At 46.8% G+C, this 14,020-nt stretch overlaps 1 protein-coding gene across 3 annotated transcripts in view; it reads left to right on the forward strand.

Annotated features, from left to right (window-relative positions):
- Positions 1-3,486: 3,486 nt before the first annotated feature.
- Positions 3,487-14,020, forward strand: part of MYBBP1A (MYB binding protein 1a) — a 50,386-nt gene continuing 39,852 nt past the window's right edge. For all 3 annotated transcript variants that reach the window (XR_014541898.1, XM_083587450.1, XM_083587451.1), the window contains exons 1-10: positions 3,487-3,755; positions 5,176-5,274; positions 5,567-5,650; positions 7,103-7,177; positions 7,744-7,851; positions 9,257-9,447; positions 10,189-10,356; positions 10,900-11,017; positions 11,306-11,595; positions 13,430-13,546. Coding sequence is in view for 2 of the 3 variants with exons in the window: in XM_083587450.1 (XP_083443576.1) it covers positions 3,561-3,755; positions 5,176-5,274; positions 5,567-5,650; positions 7,103-7,177; positions 7,744-7,851; positions 9,257-9,447; positions 10,189-10,356; positions 10,900-11,017; positions 11,306-11,595; positions 13,430-13,546 (1,445 nt within the window). In the remaining variant the exon portion in view is untranslated. The remainder of the gene's footprint in view (positions 3,756-5,175; positions 5,275-5,566; positions 5,651-7,102; positions 7,178-7,743; positions 7,852-9,256; positions 9,448-10,188; positions 10,357-10,899; positions 11,018-11,305; positions 11,596-13,429; positions 13,547-14,020) is intronic.

The following is a 14,020-nucleotide window of genomic DNA, read 5'->3' on the forward strand; positions in this document are numbered from 1 at the left end:
AGCGGGGGTGGCCCGGCGGTGCCTGACTGGAAAGTGAAGTGTTGGGGGGGGGGAGAGAGAGAGGAGGGAGGAGGAGAGGTTTAAAAATGACCCAGCCCTAGCAGGCAGAAGAGCCGCATGTGGAGATTGGGGTGATGGAGGATTAAAAGCTTTCCTCCTGCTACCTGAGGCGAGAAGTGGGAGGTAGTGCAGCTAGCTTCCCTCTCTGACCTGCTGGGAGTGCTTTGCCATCCCATGCGTGAAATCCTAGCCTTGCAGCGCTGGCATTTCCAGCTTATAATCATGCCTCTGAATGCCAGCTGCTGGGAATCGCAGGAGGGCAGACCCCCAGGAGTCTGGTTGGCCACTGAGGGCAAGGCACAATGAACGTATGCTAACATCTGCCTCTCTCTTGGGAGACAGTGGAAGAGTGCATCTTTGGGGCTAAAGCCAAACTGTTGGAGAGTCACAGCGCCTGCTGTGGCTGTAGAGACAAAAAATGGGAGAAACATGTTTTGTTGCAGCTGGGGCAGAGGAAGGCGTCTGGTTGGGCTGCTGCAGGTGCACCACGGCATTTCTTCTCTGCGCGCTCCTCTCAGCAGTCGGTCCTCCTCGGGTCACTGCTGTGGATACACAACCTGACTGTCTCCAGGCGCTGCGGTTGTCTGCAAGGGATTCAGACAGGCGGGGTTGAGGTTGCCAGCCTTTATGTCTCATTTGTAATGCAGAGTTGGTCTGCCAGAGGTGCCTGAAGACAGCTCCGCATACAGCATGTCTATAGGAATCCTGTCATCTTCCATGCTGTGTACATGACCAAGCCAGCATAGATGTCGCTGAGACAGGACTGTGAACATGCTGGGGACGTGGACTTGGGAGAGCACATCTTTGTTTGAGATTCTGTCCTGCCATGTGGTGCCCAAAATCTTCCTGACGCCGTACATTGAAGCGGCACTCCTGGTGGGTGTAAGTTGCCCACAACTCACTTCCATAATGTTGTGCTATCTGTCTGTCTTCCACCTTTGTCTCCAACAATCTCAGGCTAGTGCATTTGGTTTTCCTCCTTCATCATTTTAGCCTCAAAACAACCCTGTGAGGTAGGTTAGGCTGAGAGGCAACAACTGCCTCCCCTCAAATCAGTCAGTGAGCTTCATATGTCTAAGTAGGGATTTCAAGCGTGGACTCCCAGGTCCTAGTCAGATGCTCTAACCACTACACAACATGACTAGATGAGCCACTGGCTTGATCCAGCAGGGATCGTTTTATGTTCTTAATAATTACAAGAAGGTTAATAGACAAGAAAGTATTTGTTTCATGAATTATCCCCAGATTTAGTTTATGGGAGGAAGGCCCATAGAATTCAAGTGGGCTGACTTCTAAACAGACATGCACGGGATTGCAGTGTCACTGCGTATTCTTGTAAACACCACTCCATGCTGTTTTGTTTCTCTTTAAAACCAATGGGGAAATAATTAAAATATATAAAATAAAATAATTAAAAAGGAAACAGGCAGAGAAGGGAAGGGAAGCACCCGCTAAAGTAGAAGAATCACTAATCACCAGCTAACTGTAAAAAAAATAAAATTCTTTAAATGTCTGCATAAGCCTAGAATTGTTTCCATCAGACATCTAAAAATTAATACAGTGGTACCTCAGGTTACATACGCTTCAGGTTACATACGCTTCAGGTTACAGACTCCACTAAACCAGAAATAGCACCTCGGGTTAAGAACTTTGCTTCAGAATAAGAACAGAAATCGTGCTCTGGAGGCGCGGCAGCAGTGGGAGGCCCCATTAGCTAAAGTGGTGCTTCAGGTTAAGAACGGACCTCCGGAACAAATTAAGTACATAACCAGAGGTACCACTGTACTGAGGATGCTTGCTGAATCTCCGTCAGAAGACCATTCCACAAGATTGAGTTGATGAAAATGAAGGCTCGATTCATATACCGCACATAAATCACATGCACATCTAAAAGATTTTTAATCACTTACATAAGATCAATAACAAACAAGCCAGTCCCTGCCCACAGGCTTATAATAGAAAAGACACAACGCAGAAGGAAAAAGGGATGGGGAGGGCAAAGAAAAAGAAGCAAATTCATCACACTGTCTTATGCAGGTTTATTGGTAACAATTGGTATTATTAGTATTATTGTCAGGGGGTAATAACATTAAAAAAACCTTTTATTTCTAAATATCAGGCTATTGTTTGTTCCACATTATGACATTCTCACTTAAAGCTAAAAACTAACCAAGAATTCCAAACAGTAGCATTATCTCACAGGGGGCATTTAGACATTGTTGTCCTCATTAATACATAAAATAACTTTTTGCCACATAGTTGAAAATTAATCTTCGTTTTGTTATGGTATAACTTAATACTTGAGTTAATTCTTCAGCAGCAGCTATGGAGACCACAAATCCTCATTTAATCCATCTATATACTGTTGCATGCCATCCCAATCTCCGAGCGGTGCAAAATTTTCAGGGGTTCCAGGTGTCTACCCAGGGTTCCGTTTTCTTGGAATGGTGGGATGGCGGAGACCGTGGTGTCTTTCTGATATATGGTTTATTTACACATATATACGAGCTGAGCCTATGATGGAGGGCTCACAGCATTAGCCCCCAAGAGGATCTTGCTTCTCCCATAGTCACACAGCTTTCGATTCCACCATAAATCAGGCATGTTTCTGTCCTCAGCTACCCAAGCCTGCAGCCTTGCTTTGAGCTCTCACACACAACACCCATTTTGCCTCTGGCACAGAGCCACCCATACTTTAGGAACCATTGTGGCCCTTGGCTGGCTAATTCAGCAATTGAATCCCTGCTGGATCCATGAATTTGAAGAGACTCAGGCAAAAAGCCTACCCCCCACAAAAAAACCTCACAGCCATACTTTCCATTTTCTTGCAATAACCATCCCATCCCGGCAGCTAACAGTGAACGTGGGCTCAACCCTTTCTCCAAACCGCTTCCATTTGCCCAGCAGACAGTGGTCTGGGACGACAGGAAATATGCAAAGCCACTACAGTAGTTCCTCATCACTGAATTTTGCGCCCTGGGCAAGTCTAACCACTTGCAACACCCCCAATTGCTAACTCCAGTTTTCCAAAACAAAGTATTGTAGGAAAGCACAACACTTGAAACTGCAAAGTTCATTGCAAGAATAAAGAACGCAACGACGTTTGACTGCCTTTCTCAAAATACGTCTTGGCACACGAATCCTTTGCAAGAATGTGAATCTATAGAAAACAGTGCCCCGCAAAAGTCAGTGCTGCGCCTTTCAGTGTGGTCTGCGCCCCAGGCGGCTGATAGCATCCGCCTTAGGCAAGCAAACGCGCCACCAAAATACCCCCCAAAAGAGCTCACATCCCAGGCAGGGATTGATGCGCATGCAGAGTCTGGCGTTTCCACGTGGGGCAGGCAAGGGCGTTGTGCAAAGGAGGAAGCCGAAGAAAGCCAAGCCCCGGCAGGGAGGCTCCTAGCCAGCTTCTGCTTTCCTTAACCCGGAAGGGGAGGTTCTCACGTGCGCCTCTGCATCCCCTCCTTCCACGTGCGTCTTTTCGCTGCGCTGCCTCCAGCATGGCCGGGGATGGCAGCGGTAGCGGCAGCCCCGGCGATGAAGCTCTCGCCGCGGCCCCCATCTCCCACCCGGGCCGGCTCCTGGGCCAAAACCGGCAGTTTTTGGATTTCTTCTGGGACATCGCCAAGCCCCAGCAGGAGACGCGCTTGAAGGCGACGGAGGATCTGCTGCGCTACTTGCGAGAGAACCAGAAAGTAAGAGAGACGGTGGAAAGTTAATATAAGCTTTTTGCAAACGCCGCGCTTCTCCCTCTGGGTTAAAAGGGCGGCTGGTAATGATAATAATAAAATATATGCCAGCCATCTAACTGGGTTTCCGCAGCCACTCAGGGCGGCTTCCAAGGAATTAAACCATCAAACACAGTATAACATCAAACATTAAAAATACAAAACATTAAAAATATTAAAGCCGCGTCTCTCCCCCTCTCACCTACCCCCTAAAGTATGTGTTTGGAAGTATTGATATTATATACAGTATTGTTTAAGTTCCAGCCATAGGAGTCCCTTTGAAATGGATTTTGTCCCGCTGATTTCAGTAGGTCTTCTCTGACTATGGCTCAGTACAGCCGATTGTTTTTAAATTTTATTTTAATAGCAAAAAGGATATCTAAAGTTTTATTTACCTGGACAAATGAAGACAGTCCCTACCTTCAGGTTTGCAGTGTTAACAGACAAGATACAAAAGGAAAAGGACTAGGGAGGGAGGAGGAAATGGATGGGACCAGGTTGGTCTCTCTCTCTTCCCATGGTGAGACACTGGGTGCAGCTGCCCCGTGGGTCCTCTGGCCGAAAGCAGTCCCAATATAATGATGCCATCACATTAACTTTTCTGTAGTGTTCTCACATTCTGCATTTGGTGAAATTCACCTTTGAGTGTTTGTGGGCAGCAGTTTTCAGGGAAGTGCAGTCACCAAAGTCGGCCCCGCAAGTTTCTTTCCCTGAAAAACTGGCTGTTTTGCAAGGGTTGGATCCTTGGGACGCCTTCCGACGCTACGGTTCTTTGATTCTATGTACAAAGCCCCACAAAACCTATTGGTAGCAGCTTTGCACACCTATTTCATTAGGGAAAGCGGCTTATACATTTTATAATAAATAATTTGCTGCATGCAAACTGGAAAAAAACAACCATACTGTGTTTTCAGTTGATTTTATCATGTTATGTCTGTGGGAAACATATAGTTAGCAAGCCTATACACACAGAGAGACATTTGATGCTGGGATTGCACTTTAAACATGCTCAGAGGTGGTTTTCCCCTTTTATTGTTTCCAGGTATTTGAACAAGGGAGTTGTGGATTAGAAAAAAGCAGGCCCTGGAACTGAATGGATGATACTGGGGGTGGCAAAGGGCATTATCAGAAGAAGGCTGATGGGGTTGGCCTACTTCGGAAGGTTGTTGTTATGATTATGAATGTGGAATTTAAGAGGTTTTAGGTAAACTGATTCTTTTTTTAAAAAAACTTTGATCACTGTAAAAGCCGCTCTGAATTAAGCAGAACGATATTTTTTTCACAGAAGCTATTTTAAAGGAAAATAAACATTACTGTATTTTGGTTTGTTGGGTAGTCAAAAATCCCACCATCACCACTGCCTGAACTTCTGAATATTTTATTTTAGGACGATGAGCAATTGAAATACAGCTTGAAGCGCCTGATTGATGGATTGGGAGCAACACGCGAAGCGGCCCGTCCAGGATTCAGTTTGGCTTTGGCTCAGGTTGGTGTTCCCCAGTGGAGTGCATTTGGGTTTTCTTGCTTTTAAGTTTTTTTTAAAAAAGCAAACTTTAAAATAATTCATTCCATAATTCTTCCGTAGAAGTTTTTTTAAAAAACAACAACAACAACAACTGTAGATTCGAAAGTAACATGCAGCCCTCCTGATGTTGGACTTCAACTCCCATCAGCCACAGCCAAAAGTTAGGAGTGATGGGGCTTGTAGTCCCAGCAGCATCCTGTTGCCTCTTCTCTCCGATTCACACAGGTGTTCCCTTCTTTTTCTCTCTCCCAAGGTATTGCAGGTTTTTGAGGAGATCTCCCTCGTCACAGTCCTGGACCAGATCAAAGAAAAATACGACCTCGGCAGAGTGAAGAAGGTAAGGAGATGGAGTGGGCTTTGAGTTTACAGTTCGTGGTTGCCGTGAACAGCAGGATTTTGTTAAGAGGAGCTCTGCAGGTCCGCCGTGTTAATCTGGTGATCCAATCAGCGTCAGTCCACACGGGCCAAATCCTGGCCATTTGGGGGTTTGATTTTGTTCTGCAGGATTTGGCAGGGTGACTGATGTCGATTGGATCGCTGGCATAGCAACATGCTCCAAACAGGCACTGAGAGAGAGAATGTGCCACAGCCAAGTTTTACCCAGAGTGAGTTATGCTTCTGACCATAAGGAAGTTTGTGGGTTGCTGGTGCCCATTGGGAATGCCTGTTTAAAGTGGTGCATTGAAAGAATGGTGCAAAGAGCCAGTTTGGCGTAATGTGTAGAGTGTTGGACTACAGCCTGGGAGACCAGGGTTCGAATCCCCACTCAGCCATGAAGCTCACTGGGCGACCCTGGGCCAGTCGCCATCTCTTAGCCTGACCTACCTCACGGGGTTGTTGTGAGGGTGAAATGGGGAGGAGGAGAACCACATACACCACTTTGAGATATTTGGAAGATAAAGGTGGTATGGAAATATATAAAATAAATAAATAAATTGTCAGCATCAAATATGGGTAATGAAACAGGCTTTTTTTTAAAAAAAAAAAAGCTAACTGCAGTTGACCTAAACCTTGATCCTCTGTGCCAGCAAAATGGAACAACATGTTTAATGTAGAAGCAGAAGCAAAAGCTTCTGAGATTTTCCTGGTCACACTAGAGGACAAATGGGGACGTCACAGCAAACTATGGTTTGTCATAATGTGTGATCATGGCTGTCTGGCTGGAGAAAGGGGGGGGAGCCTCTGAAAATGGGGTGAAGGGAAATTGTCTCATTGTCTGAGACAGCTAGGAACATATCATGACCCATAGTTTGAGAAGCACCAGGTAAAAGCTGGTTATTCATCTATTCAGGCCATTTGTACCCTGCTCTTCAGTAACAAAATGCTTCCATGTTAGCTTGCATGCAGTCAGATAACAAAGCAGGCATGCAGTCTGAAACAACATGGCACACAAGGGAAGAGGGCAGGGAGGGAAGAGGAAGAAAGCAAACTCAGGATGACCATCCGGCATGGAAACAGTTCAGTAGCAGAAGGTCTTTCAGCAGAGCTGGGGGAATGGACCCAGCTCCCCACATCTCCCAAGATACTTCCTATTTTCCCCAAAACAGTATTTGGGGTCATTTGGGGGGGGGCCTATTCAGTCAGCGGTGGGAAGGGGTTTTTTTTTGAGGTTGAGGGCTGCATTTCCATATTAAAATGTTTTTGGGGGTGGATGGGGACCCATTTAAGTGGTGAGTGTTGCTAGATACTTCCTGTTGTTTGCAAGTTTGCTCGCTCTAAAGAGTCGCTCGCGAGATTCCACAGCCTTGCCTAGTTTGTCTTTCTATGTTGTTTTCCCATTTTGTTTCAGAAACTCTTCCGAAATGCTCTATTTGGGAACTTTTTCGGCGTTCTGGCTCTGTTCCAGTCCGGGCGTCTTCCAAAGGTAACGCTAAATTCAAATGTTTCAGGTCTGCATGCCCCTGGTGCAAACCCTGTGACGTGATGTTGATAATAATAATAATATGCTGAATTCTCTGATGTGCCAATAGAGTCAGCTCCGCTGAGTCGTCTGCTGAATGGGAGGCACTGGAGATCACTTCCGCCAGTCACTGGAAATCCCAAATCATCCCCCACCTTTTCCAGGCGTTGCTCACATATGCTTTCAAGCCTCACTTTGAATTCATATGGACTAGAAACTTGAGAGAGCTCCTGCACCTCCTAATGGAACACATGACGCTCCAGTGTTCTGAGCTGATTCTTTGGCACATCTGAAACATCGGCTGTTAGATCCTTTAAAAACTGGGTGGGCAATTTTTTCCTGTTAAGTTTTTCCCTCTGGGGTAACCTCTCAGGGAGGACTAAGACTATTCCTTGCTGAAACCCTCAAAAGCTTCTGGAAGTCACTGCCAACAGTGTTGAGATAGATGGATCATTTCCTCAAATGCATGCTTTCCCTCTTGCGTTCCCTCCATCCTTGTTGACTCACCCACTCTTATCTAAATTCCTTAGGATTCAAAAGCTCTCCTTGGCTGCGTCCAGCTTCTCCAGAGCCTTTCGGATCACCACGCCCACCTCAAAGACCTTCCTAGGAAGACATTGGCCGACATCGTTTCTGAGGTAGGGAGATGTGGGGTGTTGTTGCAAAAAAAAAAAAAGGGAGCCTCTTAAATATATAGTTGCTTAGCTTCTTCTGCAAGACTGGCTTGCCAGCACTGACCCATCCCCGTTAGACCGCTGATGCTAATTATATTGCCTTGCCAGGACACAGGGAAATATTCCGGAGCTACAATTCTCTTTGAGTGGTTCAACAGTCAATCCCTCTTCACAGGGAATTCTGGGAGGGGAATGCGGTTCTCCTAGCAACTCTCAGCACTGCAGTTCCCAGAATGCTTTGCAGGGGAGCCATGTTTAAAGTGTGCTTTAAATGTTTGGTGTGACTGTGGCCTCAGTTGGATGCCACCCGTAATTGTCACTTAGGCCAAGTTGTCTGGCGCCTGAGTGAGTTCCACGGAAGTGAATGCTGATGTATTGCCAAGCAAACAAATATGATGAGAAACGGATGTCCAAAGATGGTGCTGGGAAGGATGGATGGACTTGGCTGTGGGTGGCTTTATAAAATGGAGGACAAGGCAGGTGCAGAAAGAGATGGGCTTGTCCTGGGTGCAGAGGGGGTTGAGTAGCCACTGAAGGGGCCTAGGGAGTTGGATGGTCCAAGCGATGGAGGAGGTGAATACCTTTTTTAAAAAAAATAAAATAATTATTAGATTTTCCACAATTACCGTATTTTTCGCTCTATAACACGCACCAGACCATAACACGCACGTAGTTTTTAGAGGAGGAAAACAAGAAAAAAAATATTCTAAACGAAATAGTGGATATATGATTTTTGTGGTTCATGCTGTGGCCACAGACATGTGATCTGACAGTGAGTTTGGAGTAGCCCAATGCAAAAATCCTGAGGATCCATGTGGATCCATGCTTTGTAACCACAGAGGAGGGAAGGAAGGGGAACCATGGATCCTCTGCTCACGACTGCAGCAGATCCCCCCCCGCCACCCGCAGGCATTCGCTCCATAACACGCACAGACATTTCCCCTTACTTTCTAGGAGGAAAAAAGTGAGTGTTATGGTGCAAAAAATACGGTATAACAAAAACCACAGAGCAGAATGACGCACAAAAAAAGAAGAAAAATAAAAATACATCAATGAACGAAAGAAGAAAAAAAGGAACAATAAACAATAACAACAAACTTAATTCTTTACAAATCCAACCTTTTAAACATCTTGGTTGACTTCCTCTAGTTCCTCCCTTCTGAGTTTCCTTGTAGTTAAAAGTAACAGCTTTCCAATATCATTATTAAACTAAAACAATTTCCAATTATAGTCCATCTTAGAGGAGGTGAATACCTTTGGCACAGGACTCTTGCCTAGAGGTGGGAGGTTTGAGATGTAAAAAAGGGGAATCTATCATGGACATCCAAACCCAGGGAGTTGTTCGCTTTTGTTTTTGCCGGGGGCTCAGATTCCGGAGGCTGTGTTTGAAGAGGTCCTTTTCAGCTTCTTGGAAGATGACCTCACCTCGGCCTTCAGCAGTCCAGGGCAGCTTTACCTCCTGCTGGTGGGCATCCAGAAGTTCCCCAGGGTTCTCCGGCCAGAAAAACTGAAGGCCCTCTTGGGCACGACTGCCGTCATCACGGCAGAAAACATTCCCAGGTATGTTGACCAGGAACGAATGCAGGACGCTTGCATCGCTTTACAGTTCTTTTGAAATTGAAATACTGAAGTTGAAATTGAAATACTTTATTGTCACTTGTACAACTTGTATACAGTGAGATTACACTAGCACTCCCCACTCAGCTCTCTTAGTCTTAATTCCCCTCGTTTACTGACGCACACCCACCAAACCCCAAAGTCAGTTGCCCTGTTGTTATCTTTTCATTCAGCAGCCCACAGATAGAAGCTGTTCTTTACCCTGTTGGTGCAATTCATCATGCTTCTATATCTTCTGCCTGAGGGTAGGAGATCAAGAAAGTGCCGGCCAGGGTGTGAATCATCCCTGAGAATTTTCCTCACTCTTCTGAGGCAACGTTCATCCGCTATTTCATCCAGCGGATTCAGAGGACAGCCCAGAATATCTTACAGTGAAGGAAGGAAAAGGAGGATTCTGGGATCTAAGATTCTTCGGGGTGTTGTTCAGTGGTATATCCCCCGCTCTCTGCATGCAGAAGGTCCCCAGTCCAGTCTTCCAACATCTCCAACGAGGGCAGGGAAAGGCGCCCAGTCAACACCCTGGGGAGCTGCTGCCAGTCTGACTAGGCCGTACTGAGCTATATGGGCCAACAGCCTGCTCTAGCCTAAGGAAGCTTTGTATACCCCTAGGCTTTGCCTCAACGCAACAGAAGGCAGTTTTTAATTTTACTTTTTAAAAAAGAATTGTTTTGCTCTTCCTTGCAGGCTGCTGGAGGTTTTGAAAATGGCGGCCAAGTCTGAGAAAAAGGACAGAAGTCTTCCTACTGTCGGACTGGACTTGATGAAAGTGGCTCTGAAGGAAGGCACCTTTGAGCTCTTCTGGAAAGAAGCCGTCGAGAACGGTCTGCTGAAGGACAACGTTGGACCTTGCAGGTTGGCTGGGGAAGTTTTGGCTTGTCTGTCACACGCAACATTCACACCACATGTTTTGAAGCACTATGATACCACTTTGCAACAGCTGTGGTTCCCCCTCCCCCCCGAATTCTGGGATCTGTAGTTTGTTGAGGGTCCTGAGAGTGGTTAGAAGACTCCCTTTCCCCTCAGAGAGCTACGGTTTCTAGAATGTTTTAGCAATCAGTCCCTCTTCACAGAGAACTCTGGGACTTGTAGCTCAGTGAGGGAAATAGGGGGTCCACAGCTCCCATAATTCTTTGGGGGAAGCTATGACTGTCAAAAGTGGTATTGTAGTGCTTTAAATGTATCATGTGAACATGGCCCCAGTCTCTCCTTGCAGTTCTTTCTCCCATTTTTCTAAATCCCAGTGGTTTTCGAACTGTGCTCTGGGAGGCTGTCAAATTCTTCGCGAGTTTAGCAGGCCATTCTCAATTCATGAAATCAGTAGAGGCAGGCCCCTTGAAAGCCAGAAAGCTGCTTTCACTCATTATTTCTTATCCTGTGTGTCTTATTCTTCCTCAGTTACATGTGTTACCGGTTGCTGGGCAGCTCTCTCCCGCTCCTGTCGACTAGCCAGCTAAGGATGGTTCTCCGAGGGGAAGTCATGCGTCATTACGGGACCCATGTTGTGTCCACCCAGGTAGGGGAATGGCAACAATATCCCTTCCCCAGTATGGTAGTCCCCATAGTTTACTGGAAAACAACTCCCAGCATCTCTGTTGATCTTCCTCTCTGGAACAGATGTAGTCTGAAATGCCTGGAGGCCACTAGGATGGCGAAGGCTGGTCTACCCTGCAGTGGCTCTCCAGGATTTTAGACAGCAGACGTTCCCAGCCCTCCCTGGAGACACCAGGGATTGGGCCCTTCTGCTTGCCAAGCAGGTGTCCTGCTGCTCAGCCACAGCTCTTCTCCTGCCTGTGTTTTTCAGATGCACGACAGATTCAAGTTTGCCCCAGAGATGGAGGCCTACGTTGACTCGTTCTTGGAGGGATGCAGTGACCCGGCCAAGCAGTTGGCGGCAATGGTTGGCTTCTCCACGCTCACCAACCAAGGCTACCCGGTGGTGCCCAGCTTCTGGAAAGTGCTGAGGCACCTGCTTCCCGCGGCGTTGCTGAAGTACACGGCCTGGCTCAAGAACATGTTCCTCAACCCAGATTTGGACGCCTGTGTGGATTTCGCCACCAGGCGGCAGCAGCAGAACGAGAAGAAGACGGACGCGTGAGTGGCAGCTGGGGGAAAGGCGGAGGCACCTCCGGCCGAATAGGAAGCAGCCAGTGTGAGAGCCAGTGTGGTGTAGTGGTTAAGAGCAGTAGACTCGTAATCTGGTGAACCGGGTTCGCGTCTCCGCTCCTCCACATGCAGCTGCTGGGTGACCTTGAGCCAGTCACACTTCTTTGAAGTCTCTCAGCCCCACTCACCTCACGGAGTGTTTGTTGTGGGGGAGGAAGGGAAAGGAGAATGTTAGCCGCTTTGAGACTCCTTCGGGTAGTGATAAAGCGGGATATCAAATCCAAACTCTTCTTCTTATGGTGCGTCAGACCACTGCATGGAGGACAGATAAAAAAAAAGAAAGTCCTTCAGGCGGAGCTTAGTTAAACTGTGGAACTCCCTTCCACAGGAGGCTGTGATGGCAACCAAGCTAGATGGCCTTAAAAGAGGATTAGACAAATTCATGGAGGAGAGGGCTATCCTAGGCTACGAGCCAAGATGGCTGTGCTCTGCCTCCACAGTCGGAGGCAGCGATGCTTCTGAATACCACTTGCTGGAAACCCAAGGAGGGGAGAGGGCTCTTGTGTTCGAATCCTGCTTGTGGGTTTCCCACAGGCATCTGACTGGCCACTGTGAGAACAGGATGCTGGACTAGATGGGTCACTGACCTGATCCAGCAGAGGTCTTCTTATGTTCTTGTCTCTCCCAGCCAGGAGAGTTGCCAGGGATTGAACCAGGAATGAATGAATGAATTTTAGTGAATGAATGAATTTTATTATTACGGTCACAGACCAGTTCCAGCTCACTTACAATATCGGGAAAATCGTAAAACACAACAGAAATACATTGACTTGCAATGGGGTATAACAGAGACAATACAGATATAGCAGTTAAATATATATATATGAAATCTTGATCATTAAAATATCACCTAAAATTGTCAGAAGCTGGGACCTTCTACACTCAAAGCAGATGCTCTACCACCGAGATTCTATTTTTCACATGCACATGAAGCTCCTGTTGGTACTAGTGAGGCTTTGCCACTGGATTCTCTTCAGGTGTTAATTTCTGTGAGGTTTCTTGGCTGGGGTGGGCCCATTTGTACTTTCCACCAAGGCACCGTGAAGTCTTTAGACTGGCCAAAGCTCCCTATAGCTCAATTGATTAGAGCCTGAGACTTTAATCTCAAAGTCATGGGTTCAAGCCCCACATTGGGCAAAAGTTCCCTACTTTGCAGGGGGTGGGACAAGATGACCCTCGGGGTCCCTTCTGGCTCTACAGTAAAGATTCCCACCTATATTGGAGATGGTGGTCAATTGATTTGGTCAACTGTTGCCACAGGAACATAGGACGCTGGGTGTTGTTGTTTTTTTAACCAAAACCACATTCCCACCATTTTAAGCAGCCATGACTTCCCCCAAAGGATTCTGGGTACTTGGAGTTGTTATGAAGCCCCTGTTCCCCTCAGAGAGCTCCAATTCCCATAGCACCCTTTGAAGAGGGATTGAGTGTTAAACAGCTCTGGGAATCTTAGCTCTCTGAGAGGAACAGAAGTCTCTTAACTCTAAGCACCCTAAACAAATGAAAGTACACAGAATTCATTGGGGGAAACCATGACTGTTTAGTACCATGGTGCTTTAAATGAATGGTGTGAAAGTGGCCACAGGGGATGGGGGTCCCCAGCCCCACCTGGCAACACTGGAGGTGTCTCATAACACTAAATGATGGCTTAGCATGACATCTGAACTGGCCTGCTGTCCACCATCTTTTTACTCCAATAAGATGGCAAGGCAAGGGTCTGCTTTAGTGATTCATTACTTCCGATTTTTCTCTGTCGATGCAGGGAAATGACCCAGCACTGTGTGACACGCCTGAGGAAATGGATCATAGCTCGGCTGGTTAGCTTAGTCGAGAACCCGCAGATCAAGAAGGGAGAAGAGTTTGTGACTGATGTGACCAGGTAGGAGGGACAAGATGGTTGACAGCAGCTTGCCCCACCCGCTTGCTGAGGGAAGGGTTTGTTGTTCACTCGAGACAGGCTGAATACTCTAAACCAAAGAGCTGTACTGCTCACAACCTTTGTATGACCTTAGGCCGCAATCTGCATTATTCCTTTAAAGCAGTGTTGTACCACTTTAAACAGGGGTTCCCCGAAAGCTTTCTGGAAACTGCAGTTTGTTCAGGGTGTTCAGAGTTGCTAAGGAACCTCTGTTTGCCCTCACAGGGCTCCAGTTCCCAGAGTGGTTTAACAGTCGTTCCCTCTTCCTCCAAACCCTCCTCAGAAGCTCAGGTTTCTGTGAAATCTTCAATCCTCTCACTGGAATGCAGACCAAAGACACATAATTGAATAAAAGTACATATTCTTCCCTTTACCAGACCTGTTTCCATTTTCCTCCCCATCCCATGTCAGAAGTTTGACTTGTAAGGTCCTTGG

This window comes from Podarcis filfolensis (assembly GCF_964270895.1).
Source record: "Podarcis filfolensis genome assembly, chromosome: 15".
Taxonomy (NCBI): Eukaryota; Metazoa; Chordata; class Lepidosauria; order Squamata; family Lacertidae; genus Podarcis; species Podarcis filfolensis.